Source organism: Halichoeres trimaculatus, unplaced genomic scaffold, assembly GCF_033239565.1.
Source record: "Halichoeres trimaculatus isolate MK-OKI-2021-1 unplaced genomic scaffold, fHalTri1.1 fHalTri1_scaffold_6, whole genome shotgun sequence".
Taxonomy (NCBI): domain Eukaryota; kingdom Metazoa; phylum Chordata; class Actinopteri; order Labriformes; family Labridae; genus Halichoeres; species Halichoeres trimaculatus.
Genome location: NW_027437184.1, coordinates 28,452,044 through 28,466,019, shown reverse-complemented (window position 1 = coordinate 28,466,019; position 13,976 = coordinate 28,452,044). Strand labels below are relative to the sequence as shown.

At 38.5% G+C, this 13,976-nt stretch overlaps 1 protein-coding gene across 1 annotated transcript; it reads left to right on the top strand.

Moving 5' to 3' along the window:
• Positions 1-205: 205 nt before the first annotated feature.
• On the top strand, positions 206-13,523 carry ei24 (EI24 autophagy associated transmembrane protein). The gene is made up of 11 exons (XM_074671484.1): positions 206-320; positions 3,486-3,622; positions 5,877-6,022; positions 6,549-6,609; positions 7,181-7,247; positions 7,332-7,456; positions 8,196-8,315; positions 9,231-9,342; positions 9,440-9,551; positions 11,946-12,020; positions 12,106-13,523. The coding sequence occupies exons 2-11, from the start codon at positions 3,581-3,583 to the stop codon at positions 12,266-12,268; spliced, it is 1,023 nt and encodes a 340-aa protein (XP_074527585.1). The 5' UTR covers positions 206-320; positions 3,486-3,580; the 3' UTR covers positions 12,269-13,523.
• Positions 13,524-13,976: the final 453 nt, after the last annotated feature.

Sequence of the window (13,976 nt, the reverse complement as noted above, 5' to 3'; positions counted from 1 at the left end):
TTTGGAAAAAAAGGGGTTAGTTTCTTGTATAAATACATTATTTGTATTACAAGAAATGTGTATTTTTATTGGGAAATCACTGTATGGCGCTTTTTCCCCTAATTTAACTTGTTATTGGGACAGAAAAGATCCATTCTGCCCCCTTGAGTCCTCCGTCAAAAATGACTACATTACCCATGTGCCTCTGGGAGTCTGAGCTTGCGCAATTTGTTTTCCACGGCCCGACTGCTGCCAGAATCTGTTTGGTGTTGTTGTCACATTAAAGGGGGGCACAAGAAAGAACTGACGAAGTTATTTTAACCCCGAGCCTGTCGCATGAGGTAAGAAATTTATCTGGATGAAATGTGGACTCAGTCACTGACTTCACTCGTTGTTTTAAGTGTTGTCTCCCAGAAAAACATGACAGTTAAATTACTTGTTTGTGTGTTAACGTTTGGCTAGCAACACAGACAGACCAGCTAACAGAGCTCTGAACAAACCTTTCAAAGTCAAAGATCGTGACACAAGAGACATTATGATGACTGCGGGGAGTACACACTCAAAGGGTTTTGCACATTAGATTGTCAGGACTGATTTGAAGGCCAGAAAGAGCGAGCTAACATCATAGAGAGCTAGCTATCAGGTATCTGAGCTAACACACTGAGTCAGCTCGCTAACGTTAACTTGCACAAACATTATCACAGAGACACACTGGCTCTATATCAGCTGCACATTGTTACCAACACTGCACCATTCACAGACACTTGGTTTAAGACGCTGAAATGTTAGGTTGCTTTAGTGCAGTGTTGCCATCCTGACAAATTAATGGTGATTTAATGATTAAATCGGCAGCTTTTACTGAGCTGTGCTTTCATTGTTACTATGAGGTAAGCTAACCAGGGGCGTGTCAACATGTTTGAACAGAGGTGGCATGAATAAACAGCAGTTATTTACAGTCTCTGTGTCCTAGAATCACAAAGACCTAAACTCTAAACGATGGAGTATCTCACGCTGTACATTCGTATGTATTTTTATTTATTTATTTATTTATTTTTCACTTTAGCACAGTAGAGCAGTAATGTTCAAATCTTTACGGTCTGAGTTCTTAAAGACGAGCCCAACTAGCAAAAAACCTAGGTCTGCAACATTTAAGTTCTGAACTGTTGACAGTTATTTTGTTTGTTTGTTTGTTTGTTTTTGTAGTAACTTTAGGAGTGAACTTGCCTTTTTTTTTTTTCAAAAGACTTATTTTCAAAGCATCAGTTTTTGGTATGGCAATGCAATTAAACACAAAGGAGGGTGAAAATATTTTTTGATTTACGTTAGGGTGACCAAGCGTCCTCTTTTGCCCGGACATGTCCACTTTTTACGTCCTGTCCGGGGTGTCCGGGCGGGTTTAATAAATTCACGAAAATGTCCGGTGTTCACCGATTTTCATAGGACCATTACGCGCGTCCGTAAATTGACCGCCGCTTGCAAACAATACTATCATGCGCATCACTTACCGAGAGGCTGCCGGGCAGGTCTGCTCAGCGCGTGCACACACACGCATAGAGAGTGAGAGGGTCAGAGAGAAGGAGAGAGAGAGACATAGACGGAGAGCGGAGAAGACGGGGCTGTTCAGACAGCGGAGCTGTATTGCACGGAAGATGCCTAAGCGTAAGTGCAGCTTCACAGATGAACTGCAAAAAAAAATTTCCGACATACCGTCCCGAACGGGACAAGTGGGAGGCGGAGTGAACCGTGTGCAAAGCTGGCACATATGTCTCAGTGTCCAATAAAGGTGCTGGAGATCTCAAAGCTCACATGGACACCGAAAAACTAGACATGACAATGGCATTTCATACTGTAAAACACCACAACAGCTACAGGTCCATGGATTGCACCAGTGCCTTGCTAAAAAAAGACATTTCCTGACTCTGACGTTGCTAAAAAGTTTAGGAGTGCTGGCACCAATGCCCGGTACCTGGCAATCGGTACCAGTGCTCAAAGGTACAAATTTTCGGTACTCTATTGTAGTTATGTGGTAAAAAATATCAATTTCTTTAACAATATTTTATATATATATATATATATTTTTTTTTCAATTTAACATATATATCCTTCAGTATATACCCTTGCAATGCTGTGTTCATGTCCATCATGGAAAATCGACTATTCTTTCACTTCCTCACAGTCACAAGGATGTGTTCAGGTACCCAAACGTGGTACCTTTTGATTTTACATGAATCGGTACTCTGTACTTTTGACAGAATTCGGTTGGTACCTTTTGAAGTACCTGATTCGGTACCCATCTCTAGGTGTAATAGCCCCCCATTCTGTTGAAGTCACTCATGAAGCACTCAAAAAAATCCAGTACTGTGGTGTTTCCACAGACGGGAGTAACCACGGGGCAGTGAAAATATTAAGAATATAAGAAGCCTGTCTGAATTTGTGCCTCAAGGCCGGTGCCGTTGTCCTCATTTTTGGAAATCAAAATATGGTCACCCTAATTTACGTATAAACAAATATATTAATTCACCACATGTGGGAACCTGGGTGTCATATTTCAAGGGAAATTACAAAGAAAGATGCATTTGTAAAATATAATACATTGAAGGAGGAAATTAGTAACGCAGTTGAAAGAAAGTAAAGGAAATATTAGAAATAAAAAAATAAGACATAATTAATAGCCCAGAAGAATGTGCAGTTTTTGACGGACAAATCACTCTCCTGTGTACTTTTTGGTATTACACTGTTTTGCTTCCTCTTTGACATTACATTAGAGTCCAAGAATCACGTCTAGAACAAAGAACAACCTGTTATTGGATGACTGAAGCCACACTGGAGAGAACTGACAAGACACATATTAGCATGACTGTCATATGTAGCTGATGTGGAAGGGTGAATAAATGTTTGTTATGAAGCAGATACTCTTACATCAGGCATGATTCAGCACTAAGTGGTTACCAAACATCCCACTTCTGATGTAAGAAGCATAAAAAGAGAATTTGGATATGTATTCACCCCGTTAGCAATGACTCTCTACAAATTAAATACATTAAATTTTGATTCTAAAAAGTGTATAGGAACAAAAATGCCAACCAGTATTGTCTATCACTGTACACACAAAGGGGGTTAAGAACAGTGATCCTAAACCTGAAGTTTAACTCATGTGGATTTATGTTGTAAACAACAGTTGCAGCTGATCTTACAATATTTATTAAATTTGTTGTTGTTTTGTTGTTTAAAATAATCTCCAGATAATATCCAATATTCTAAAAATCCTGTGGGTGGCTGGAGGAAATTGCACGTTGGTGAAACCCTGAGAGAAACATGATACCAGTTTTTAAGAATTTAATTTCAGATAATGCTTCCCAGAACTGTATCTCAAAGTGACTCTTTTGCTTTTTTTGTACTCTCTTTATTTGGAAGGCTCCCATAAATTTTAAAAAGAAAAACAGATCCACTGCTGGTTGTTGTTGTTCTCACTTCCTGTTTCTTTCCTCTGGTTTGTGTTGTCGCAGGTTACTGGGTCAGCCCTTCCCTGCCATGAGAGCTGACCACCAGGTCACCAGTCCCCCCTCCTTCTGCAGTTGATGGATCTGCAGCTGGTCCAGAGATGACAGACAGCGTCAGGGCCTTCCTCCGCAATGTTGCGACGGTCAGTGCGCACACACACACACACACACACACACACACACACACACACACACACACACTTCAGCTATGATAAACCAACAAAGATGTATTTAAATGAGGCTTCACAGATTTGTGCGATACTCTGACGGTTCTATATAGCATTATCTTGACAAAGTGCAGTCTCTTACAGGCTGAACTGACAGAGTAAACACAGTCAAGACTACACTGTCTAAGTGCTCTAAACACTTTTTTTTCAAGCAAATGTTACAATGATACACGCCTTGGCTGAAACGATGAGATAAACTCACAAGGATCTCTTAGCTGGTTCTTGACCCACTGAAAGGTAGGGCCTCAAACACCAAGGTCTAACCACAACTCTACAATTGTACGACATGGTAGAATTTCAAAAAGCACAAGTCTTGTACAGGGCCAAGAAAAATCGATTACCGATTACTCAACAGAAAATTCTTCATGAAAGAGAGGGGAGGTATGATCTAAGCGAGCAATTAAATTTTAAGATTCAAAAATGTCAAACTACTACGAAAAAATTTTGCACAACAAACAATGGAGTAAGACTATGGAACAGATGGAGTGTGGAGCTGAAACAATGTCCAAGCATCAACCAGTTTAAAAACCAATCTAAACGAATGATTTTCAACGGATATAGGGAACAAGGGATATAACGTGTGTGTGTGTATTAGTGTATGTAAATATATTACTTGTCTATTTATATTATAGTGTGAACAGATATTAATATGATATATGTTTAGGGAGTTTGTGATGAAGACATAGATTAAGGTAAATTTATCATTTATTAGTTATGAATAGCAGAAGGGTTAGGATAAGCTGATGCTTCTTCCTACTCCTTTGTGAACATGTCAAAATTGTTTCAATTGTTTTGGGGGCTCTTTTTGTTGTTTGCTGTTAATTTGTTTTCCCTGGTTATTTTTTTTTTCTTTTTGTATTTTTTTCTCAATTTTTATTTATTTTTGTGTTTTCATTTGTTCCTCTCCCTGTTGATTTTCTTTTTTTTCATTATGTATTATTTTCACATGTTTGAAATTAAGCATTCATTCATTCATTCATACCCCAGTCAGGCCTCCAAAGGGCTGGCCAATCAGAGGGAAGGTGGGGTTGTAGAGAGGGGATCCTAAAAGAGAAATACAGGTTTTCTTGACACCAGTGTCAAGATATATGTCAATATATATATATATATATATATATATATATATATATATATATATATATATATATATATATATATATATATATATATATATATATATACACATACCTGTATATCATTTCAATCTGCTATAGAAGTTCCAGAGGGTCAATATAAAGCTTGAAAAAGTGTGGTACCCCCTCTATAAAGGAACCTTCTCACATTCTCCAGTTGATGTTTGTTTGGTGTTTGAAGGGGAAATATAACAAAAAAATCCCTGATCTCTTCAGCATGCTTTGTATGATTGGGTCCTGGACAGATGAGAACAAATGAACCACATTTTCTCTTCATGACCTTGAACTTTGTCTCTGTTTTCTATCAGCTTGAGTGTGAGCTGGCTGATCTACTGACGAGTCCAAAGATAAAGTTTGTTTTTGGCATAGGCTCAGCTTTCTTTTGTTTCATTATATTAATGGTGTTCTTTTGCAGCCTCTGTATTATAGCAAAGTAGACTTTATTGAGACTCTTAAACAATGTGTTTAATGTTATATTTTTCAGAAGAAAAGTCATGTTTGTTCAATAACACAATCAAACTATAAGAAATGATAAGCATGTCACAGAACTCTTGTGTCCTTTGTTTATCAAATGTTATTTTTTTTTCTAATTCATTTCTAAATATTGAATTTTCTTAGCATATTGAAAAACAAACACTGGGGCTCCACCACTGATCTCCTTGAGAGTGACCGTAAGCAAGCTCAGCTCAGCATCCTGTCCTCACATAGCCTTCATTATCCACCGCTGATGTGATGGAGGCTGCTTCTTTAACATGAATAATAGACATCAGTGGTTTTAGATTTTTGATGGCTGGGCAGAGAGGAGATGAAGATGTAGTGGAGGGTTTTACTTAACAGTGTCTATGTTGGCATCATGGTAAACCTGGCAGGAAATCTACCTGATTTAATAAAAGACTAAGTTTGCAGCGTTTATTTTGCACTACATGAATGTTTGGGAGTTGAACCGTGATATTTTTGAAGAGCTGAAGAAAAGGTCATATTTTAACTTAAAAAAAACACAGTCCTAAGAAATTTCACTCTCACTCTTGGTTCTATAGGGGATCAAGGACTCCATATTGGGGATTGGAACAATCTCCAAGCTGGATGCCCGCATCCAGCAGAAAAGGGAAGAGCAGCGGAGGAGACGGGCCAGCGGGGCCCTGGCACAGAGACGGGCACAGAGTGAAGAGCGCAAACCAGACAAGTAGGCCACGAAGACAGCTGCAGATTTTGACTGAAGTGCTCTCACAGAGTCAGAAATACTCATAGACATTATTTTACCCATTAGCAGTTCTTCTCCACAAGTTGGTTCATTCCTCCTCTTCTGACACAGCCGAAGCTGTATGACGTACAACAGGAAGATAGCACGTCTTGTGCTTTTAAGACCAAACTGCTGAGCTTCAAAAATCTGAATTAAAATCCCAGCATGCAGTCTGAAACTGCTGTCCTCAGGCCTCAGGTGTTGTGGTAAAAACTAGTTCTATCGTTTTATGACAACGTTATGCACAGCCATAACCTTATAATACAGTAGATCACAAACAGCTGTTTAAATGGAGTAGTCATAGGGAAACACAACTCAAATATAACTCCTTATGTAAGAGCAACAACTTTAGAGTAGACGGTGTGTATCATTCTGGTTTAGTCATTAAAAAAAAACACTTAAATGAAACTGAACTGTTTTCCTAATATCCAGCACTAACTTTGATTGTTGTTATGTATCATTGTCTTAGTGACCCCAAAGTAGCCAGCAGGATCTTTCAGTGCTGTGCCTGGAATGGAGGAGTGTTCTGGGTAAGATATTCCTCTCATCATTCTCATATTCTGCTGGTTTTAGATCAGCCACATTCATCCAAAAATGTAACTGTAACACACACTGTGTGATGTTTTTCTCTCTCATCCCACCATTTCCACACACTTGGAGAAAATATGTATGTATCCTACCCAGGCAACGACATCCAGTCCAAAAATTTAAAGCCTATGTGGAAGAAAGGAATTTTCAAAGTTTGTCAGAATCAAACAGAGAATTTTGCAAAAGCTACCTCCATATATTACACAGTCTATGGTCTTCCTCATTCAGTGTCTCTCCTGCCAGGCTGATAATAAAGCTTTCAGCCAAAGAGTAACTCACAGCAGACAACAGCTGAAGAGCTCAGGCTTCACTCTGGCCTGCTTCAGAGGTGGTCTCGTAGACGTTTGTGACAGTCATCAGTACAGTAGTTCACACTGTAGAGTCAGCACAGTCTGGATTAAACTGCCCTCTGCCTCCATCATGCTGGAATAAATACTCTGTTCTGAATGAACCCTGTTATGTTTGGATCCATGGTTTGAAGAATAACTTTGTTACGTTACTTTCTCTCTTCAGCTCAGTCTGTTTCTCTTCTACCGGGTGTTTATCCCCCTGCTGCAGACTCTCACAGCAAGAATCATTGGTATGTTCGTCTGCTCTCAAATCTCAGTCTAGTTTTCCTGGTTTGTGAAGGCGAAACTCAGTCAACACGTTGTTTTTGTCACAGGTGACCCCTCCCTCCATGGCAGCGTGTGGTCCTGGTTAGAGTTCATCCTGACCTCTGTCTTCAGCGCGCTCTGGGTTCTCCCTCTGTTTGTCCTCAGCAAGATAGTCAATGCCATCTGGTTCCAAGTAAGAGCCTGCTTCACCCCATCACACTGCCTGTCATCATATATTCACAAAGTGAGAGGAAATGTTGAGACTAACAACCCCCTGCTGTGGGGATATACTATAAGGACAACCTAAAATCATCTCAACTTTATTTGTACAGCACTTTGAAAACAAACACAGCTGAAACAAAAAAGTGCTGTACATATGAGACGGCACAGGCATAAACAGATTAATCAATAAAACAATAATGTAGGCACTGAAATAATTGTTTCATTGTTCTTTTTTTTTTTTCCAAATCCTTTTTATTAAGTTTTCTAATAAAGCTGAAAGTAGGAATTATAATAAGGTGAATTAAAGTCAGTTGTACTGGTTTGCTACCAGATAGAGAGGCACAAATGTTGCCAATACATATAAAAAAGAACAGGACATGGTGGCAGAAATCTCTTTGGGCAGCTGCATGTTATTATTAACACATGATCCCACCCACCCGTCGTCATCGTCTCCCCAAAAAACAAACAAAATAAATGAATGAAGCAACGCAAGAAACAAAATACTGGGCAAACAAATATACCCAAAATAAAAAAATGTATAATAAAAAAATATATACCTAATGAATATAATATACCTAAAACTATTGACAATGTATTACTGATGAACAGCTACTGATGAGATGGTTGATAAAGTGTCTTGTAGATCTCATATTTCAATCATTAAGCAAGAGAAAAGTGTACTTATGACTGAGTGGTGTTCTCTGTTGCAGGATATAGCAGATCTTGCGTTTGAAGTGTCTGGATGTAAAGCTCAGCCCTTCCCCAGTGTCAGTAAGATCATAGCAGACATGCTGTTTAACCTCCTCCTCCAGGCACTCTTCCTCATTCAGGTATGTGTTAAGTTATTTTTAAAGTAATGTCTCTCATTCTGCATTTTTCAACTTCAGAGTTGCATTGTTCAGGGTGGGCCAGAAAGATTTACCCATCGTTTATCTATATTTTATTTGCTTAGCTTTTGTCCTAGAAACTTAAAATTTTTGGATAGTTTCTCTTAAAAGGCACGGCTTTTGATGTACCTGATTTCATTGTTTACTCCTAATGATTGTTGAGTACGGCATCGAAGGGTAAGTGCACCAGATTGTGGCCTTGAAGGAGGCTGGACTGACAACAATGCAAATCATGAAAAGGGTGAATGTTTGTCGTAAGACTGTCTACAATGTCATGAAACGATACAAGGAGACTGGCAATACCACCAGCAAGCCAATCCCTGGAAGAAAACGTTCAGTCCGAACCAAAAGGGTTGTTGAGATGGTGAGGAAGAGAATCCAAAGGAATCCTCGCAGGAGGAGGAGGGCAACAGGAAAGGAAGTGAACATCTCAAGATCTTAGGAGTATCTCACAGCAGCGTCACCGCTTTGAAGACAGCTCTGATGAAGTCATGGAAAAAACTTGATGCAGAGACAGAGCGGCACTCATGCCAGGCAGGCTATGATAAAGGCAAAGAGTGGCCATATTGAGATGTAAATCTTTTTGGTGACAGAGAATAAAGTATAGAAACTGTGTTCAATGTTTAAGTTTGTCTGCAAGCATTTTTGGATAGTGCAGAAAAAACGTTGGGTAAATCTTTCTGGCCCACCCTGTAGCTCGTACACCAGGGTTATTTTTGCACCACACCTTCATATACATCTAAACCACAAATTATCTTTTCATAACGCCAAAGCAAATGAAACATATCCCACACATTTCTGCCTCCCTCAGTGCAGTCAGTGAATGTAACTGTCTCGTTTAACCCCATGGTCCTGTAGGGTATGATTGTCAGCCTCTTCCCCATCGATGCCATTGGACAGATGGTCAGCCTCCTCCACATGTCTCTGCTCTACTCTCTCTACTGCTTTGAGTATCGCTGGTTTAATAATGGTAAGACATTCTCATTTCATGAAACATCATTTTTATTCTTTGCTGGGCTAATGAAGAACTCTTACATGACTCTGTTTGTGTTTCCGTTTTGCTTCAGGCATCGAGATGCATCAGCGGCTGTCAAACATCGAGAGGAACTGGCCGTATTATTTTGGCTTCGGTTTACCAATGGCTCTGCTGACCGCCCTGCCCTCCTCGTATATCATCAGGTAAGACCACAAACTCTGGGTTAAAATAAAAAATGTTGAATTAGGACAAATAAAAGGTAATAATAACAAACAGAAACAATCAGGGCTTGACATTAACACCCTCCAACCCGCCAAATGCGGGTGAATTTCAGCTGTGGTGGGTAACATCGTCACTCCTACTAGCCACTTTGGCTAAACCCATTTCAGTGTGAGACTACGACACTATATCATATCTCATCTCCATCCTCTGTCTTGGACACCATGACAGCTACCGGTAACGTGTTTTAAAAGTACACTCACATCTATTTGGCTCTTTATTGCAAACAGATTCTAGGATTTAAGCCACAAACTAGCGCCAAAACTCCTGTAACTTTTTAAAAGTGAGGACATTTATCAGATGGAGCTTATTTAAGCCCACACTGCACCTATCTTACCCATAACACCTACCTAGAGCAGGGGAGGAGAGGAGAGGAGCGCATGTAGAGAAGAGAAATTGGTCACAGATATGAGGAGCTGAAGGAACAATATCTAAACCTCCTAATCTACAAACATTTATTAAAGTTATAAGTAAAAAGTTCACCCTGGAAAAACTGTAAACAAACCAAATCATTCTAAATAAATGAAACTTATGGTCCAGTGTGACTTATACATGTTGCTTTCGTCTTCATGACACATTTTTGACTGATACGACTTCAAAAAATGTATGAATATACTACAGAGTGACTTATAGTCCAGAAAGTATGGCACTTAGTTTGTTACTGAAAAATTAGTTGTAAATAGATATTTAAACAGACAATATTTCTAGCTAGATTTTTCAGTTCAGTTTTTATTTTTTCAATTAATCTTCTACCTTCACAACTTTCATCGAATGCAATAATAAACTCCTTGTTTTATGACTTTGTTTCAATAGTTGTAAATGAATGTATGAATGAATGAATGAAAGCTTATTTTGAAAATGTAGAAGAATAACACTAGGGAAAAAGACAGCAAAACAGTAGAAAAAAAGAAATGATAAATCCCTAATTCACCATCTTTTACATTTTCAAAAAGAAGTGGAAAGAAGTTAAACTTATTAATTACCACCCCCTCTCCAGTTTTATTTAACTACCATACAGCAAGCCAACCTTGCTGTATGGTTATACACACAGTGGTTTAAATCCCATCCTCCAACCTGTATTTTGAGAAAATCACATCCCTTTATTTCCTTTTAAAGTTATGGACATTACTGCATTGTTGTAGCTATACAAACAAACGGTTCCAAAGTGTCACCCCACTGATCGCTATTGAAAAGGTTCTGGTAGTGGTGCATACAGCAAATATTTTGAAATTTATCTCTCTCCTTAGATTTAACCCTTCCCCACGTCCCATAAACAGTTTCTGAATATTGGCAGGTGAAAAGTAGGATTTGGCCTTAAACATGACTATTTAGTTTGGTATTTTACAATATCTGAAACTCTAAGTAGCCTTGACCATAGAAATAGTGGGTTGGTGTGGTCCAGGTATCCGACTTGATGAATAAATCTTACGGCTCATTTTTAAAGTGAGGATAATGAATGCAGTGGGCATTTGTATATGTTGCCCCAAACCTCAGAACAGTACCTTAAATATGGCAAAACCAGAGAACAGTACAGTATCCTAAGTGATGCATGATCCAGAAAGTGTTTGGCTTTGTTTAGTATTGAAATGCTTTTTGATCTTTGCTCTGTACATGTTTAATGTGAGGTATCCAGCTTAATTTGTCATCTATTGTTATTCCAAGAGTTTTATTTGCATTAACTCCCTCGATTTTCACCCCATCTATCTCCAAGTGAACATTTGTGTTTTTACTCCTCTTACCAAATGTCATTATTTTGGTTTTGGTTAAGTTTAATGGTAACTTGTTTTCATCAAACCATATTTTTATTCTATTCATTTCTAAGATAAGGACTTCCATTGATGTTTCCAATTTCTCGCTGGAAAAAATGTTTGTATCATCTGCAAACAATACCATTTTCAAGACGTGATACATTATATAGATTATTGATATATAGTATAAAAAATTTGGGTCCTAACACTGACCCCTGGGGGACACCACAGGATATATCTAAAGACGAGGAGCAAAATTCACCCAACTTCACAAACTGCTTTCTGTTTCTGAAGTAACTCTTCACCCAATCATGTAGCACACCCCTGATCCCACGCTTTTCCAGTTTATTAAATAATAAATTGTGATTAATAGTGTCAAATGCCGACAATGAATACACCTACTGCATGCTTTTTATGATGAAGTGGTTATAATGATGAAAACAACAACACAGTGTGAATTACAGCACCCAGGTATGATAGACACAAAAAGACCCTGAAACTTTCTTAGTAACTTTCCAAGAGCATGTCTGAAGCTGCATCTAATGTTTTTGTTTCTTCTCTTCTGTCTAGTGGCTGCTTGTTCTCCATCCTCTTCCCTCTCTTCATCATCAGCGCTAATGAGGCCAAGACACCAACAAAGCTGTAGTGAGTAATATAAAGTCGACAACCTTCTCAAAGTTTAGTGTCTTGTGCTACAGAAAAACTCATCAGAGTTGTGTTTCTTCTTCAGTCACTTCCAGCTGCGTCTCTTTTCGCTGGTCGTGATGATCAGCAACAAACTTTTCCACAAGACGGTCCACCTTCAGTCCTCCCTGACGTCGTCTGCCTCCTCAGAGCGTCTCTCATCCCCTCACACCTCCCCGACGCGCCAGAGACCCCTGCCCACCCAGTGATCAGGCGAGGAGAAGATGACGAGAGGTTTCACTCAGTGTGTGTTTCCTCGTGATGAAGATGATGTGCGGTTTAGGACAAAGGGTTTACATGTTTTTATCTCCTCTTTCGCCCTTTGGTTCCTCATTCACAGACACGTTTTCAGTGTGACACAAAACTCGACTGCCCTGTGCCTCACACTCAAAACACGTTATATACTCAGCTCTTCTTCTTTTCTTTTGTGAATTTTCTTTCTTTTTTTGTATAATGTGCCATTTGAGTGACTCTCCTTTTAATAAATGACAGCACAAGAACTCATGTAGTGTTAATATGTTGAAGCAAACTTGTGACTAAAGAAGGATTTTTTATCTTTGAAGGGTTCAGGCAAAGCACAGTGTTGTTTTCTTGATGTCGCAGGTTGAGTTTCTTCCTCGCAGATTGAAGGCTGTCTTGCACATGGAAATGTTTCTCTGTCAAAGATGGTGTCCCAGGAGCTCCAGAAGAAACCTTGTGTAATAAAAAAGGGAGGTTTTTATCCTACAAGAGCTTTCTTTTCTAAAACAACACAATGAAGAGCTGCTACTAGTAGAAACTGAAACCAAATCACTGAGTCACTGTTTTTGTGTGTGGACGTGAGAAGTTGCTCGGTGTCTCGTCTCATGCTCAGTCTCACCCCACAGTTAGAAACCATGAGGTGACACCAGCAAAGTAAAGCTGCCTAAGTGTTTAATATTGGAGAAAATAGGTGAAATTACACTGCCAAACTGCTGCTTTTGTTTGTTTTTCTCCACTCAACCCACTATAGCTCTGTGATATATGAGAGAGTCTCATATTAAGACTTTTTATCTCAATAAATCAGCCACGACCTGCTTACTCTAATTTCCCCAGAGGGCTGAAGCAGATCTAACTGGCCCCCACAGATGAATCACTGTCTGTTCTTTGTGCTCTTTTTTAATAATAAAAACCCTGACTGTTAAACAAGGCGCCCACCATCACACAGCCACCTCCCTTTCTCTCATCACAGCACCTGAAGGTCACAGGGGAACTGGCCACATTTTTCAACCGGTGTGGAATCGTTGTAAAGAAGAGCATAGTGTTTGTGCAGACTATTTGTGAGTGAGGTTTTTGTAAAAGTAACACATCTAATTTCAATAAAATTGGTCAGTATTCAAGACTTGGATCACTGTGTTCAGGATTTCAAGACAAACAGGATGCATTAAACTTAAAAGCATGGAGATCAAAAGCGATCAAACAAAACTAACAATCACGTTTCTTAAGAACATTAATAGTAAAATAGAAGAAGTAACTTTAATTTTCTTATTATGGGTGAATCAAAGTAATTTGACTAATTTTTCATACAATAAAAAAGTTGCAAGGTTTTTCAGCTTTATTTTCTGAATGCATTCCTTTTATGTATATAATTATAGTGTCATTACAATTTATTTTTCTTATTTCACATTTTTCCAACTTTTTTTAACTTGGCCAAACTGTCATTTAACAGGTTATGAAAAGGTAATTCAGTCCAGGTTATTAAACTTGGTATCATTTTTTTAATTTTTTTTTTTGTTATTTATGATAAAACTAAGTTATGATTAATTAATACTGGAAAGTAAAACAAAACAAAATAACAGAAAACTTAAATAAAATTCTTACATGAAATGGAAAATACAAAAATAAAGAATGCAATAAAAGTTAAATTCTTTACACTTAAGTTTATACATTTTAAGCGTA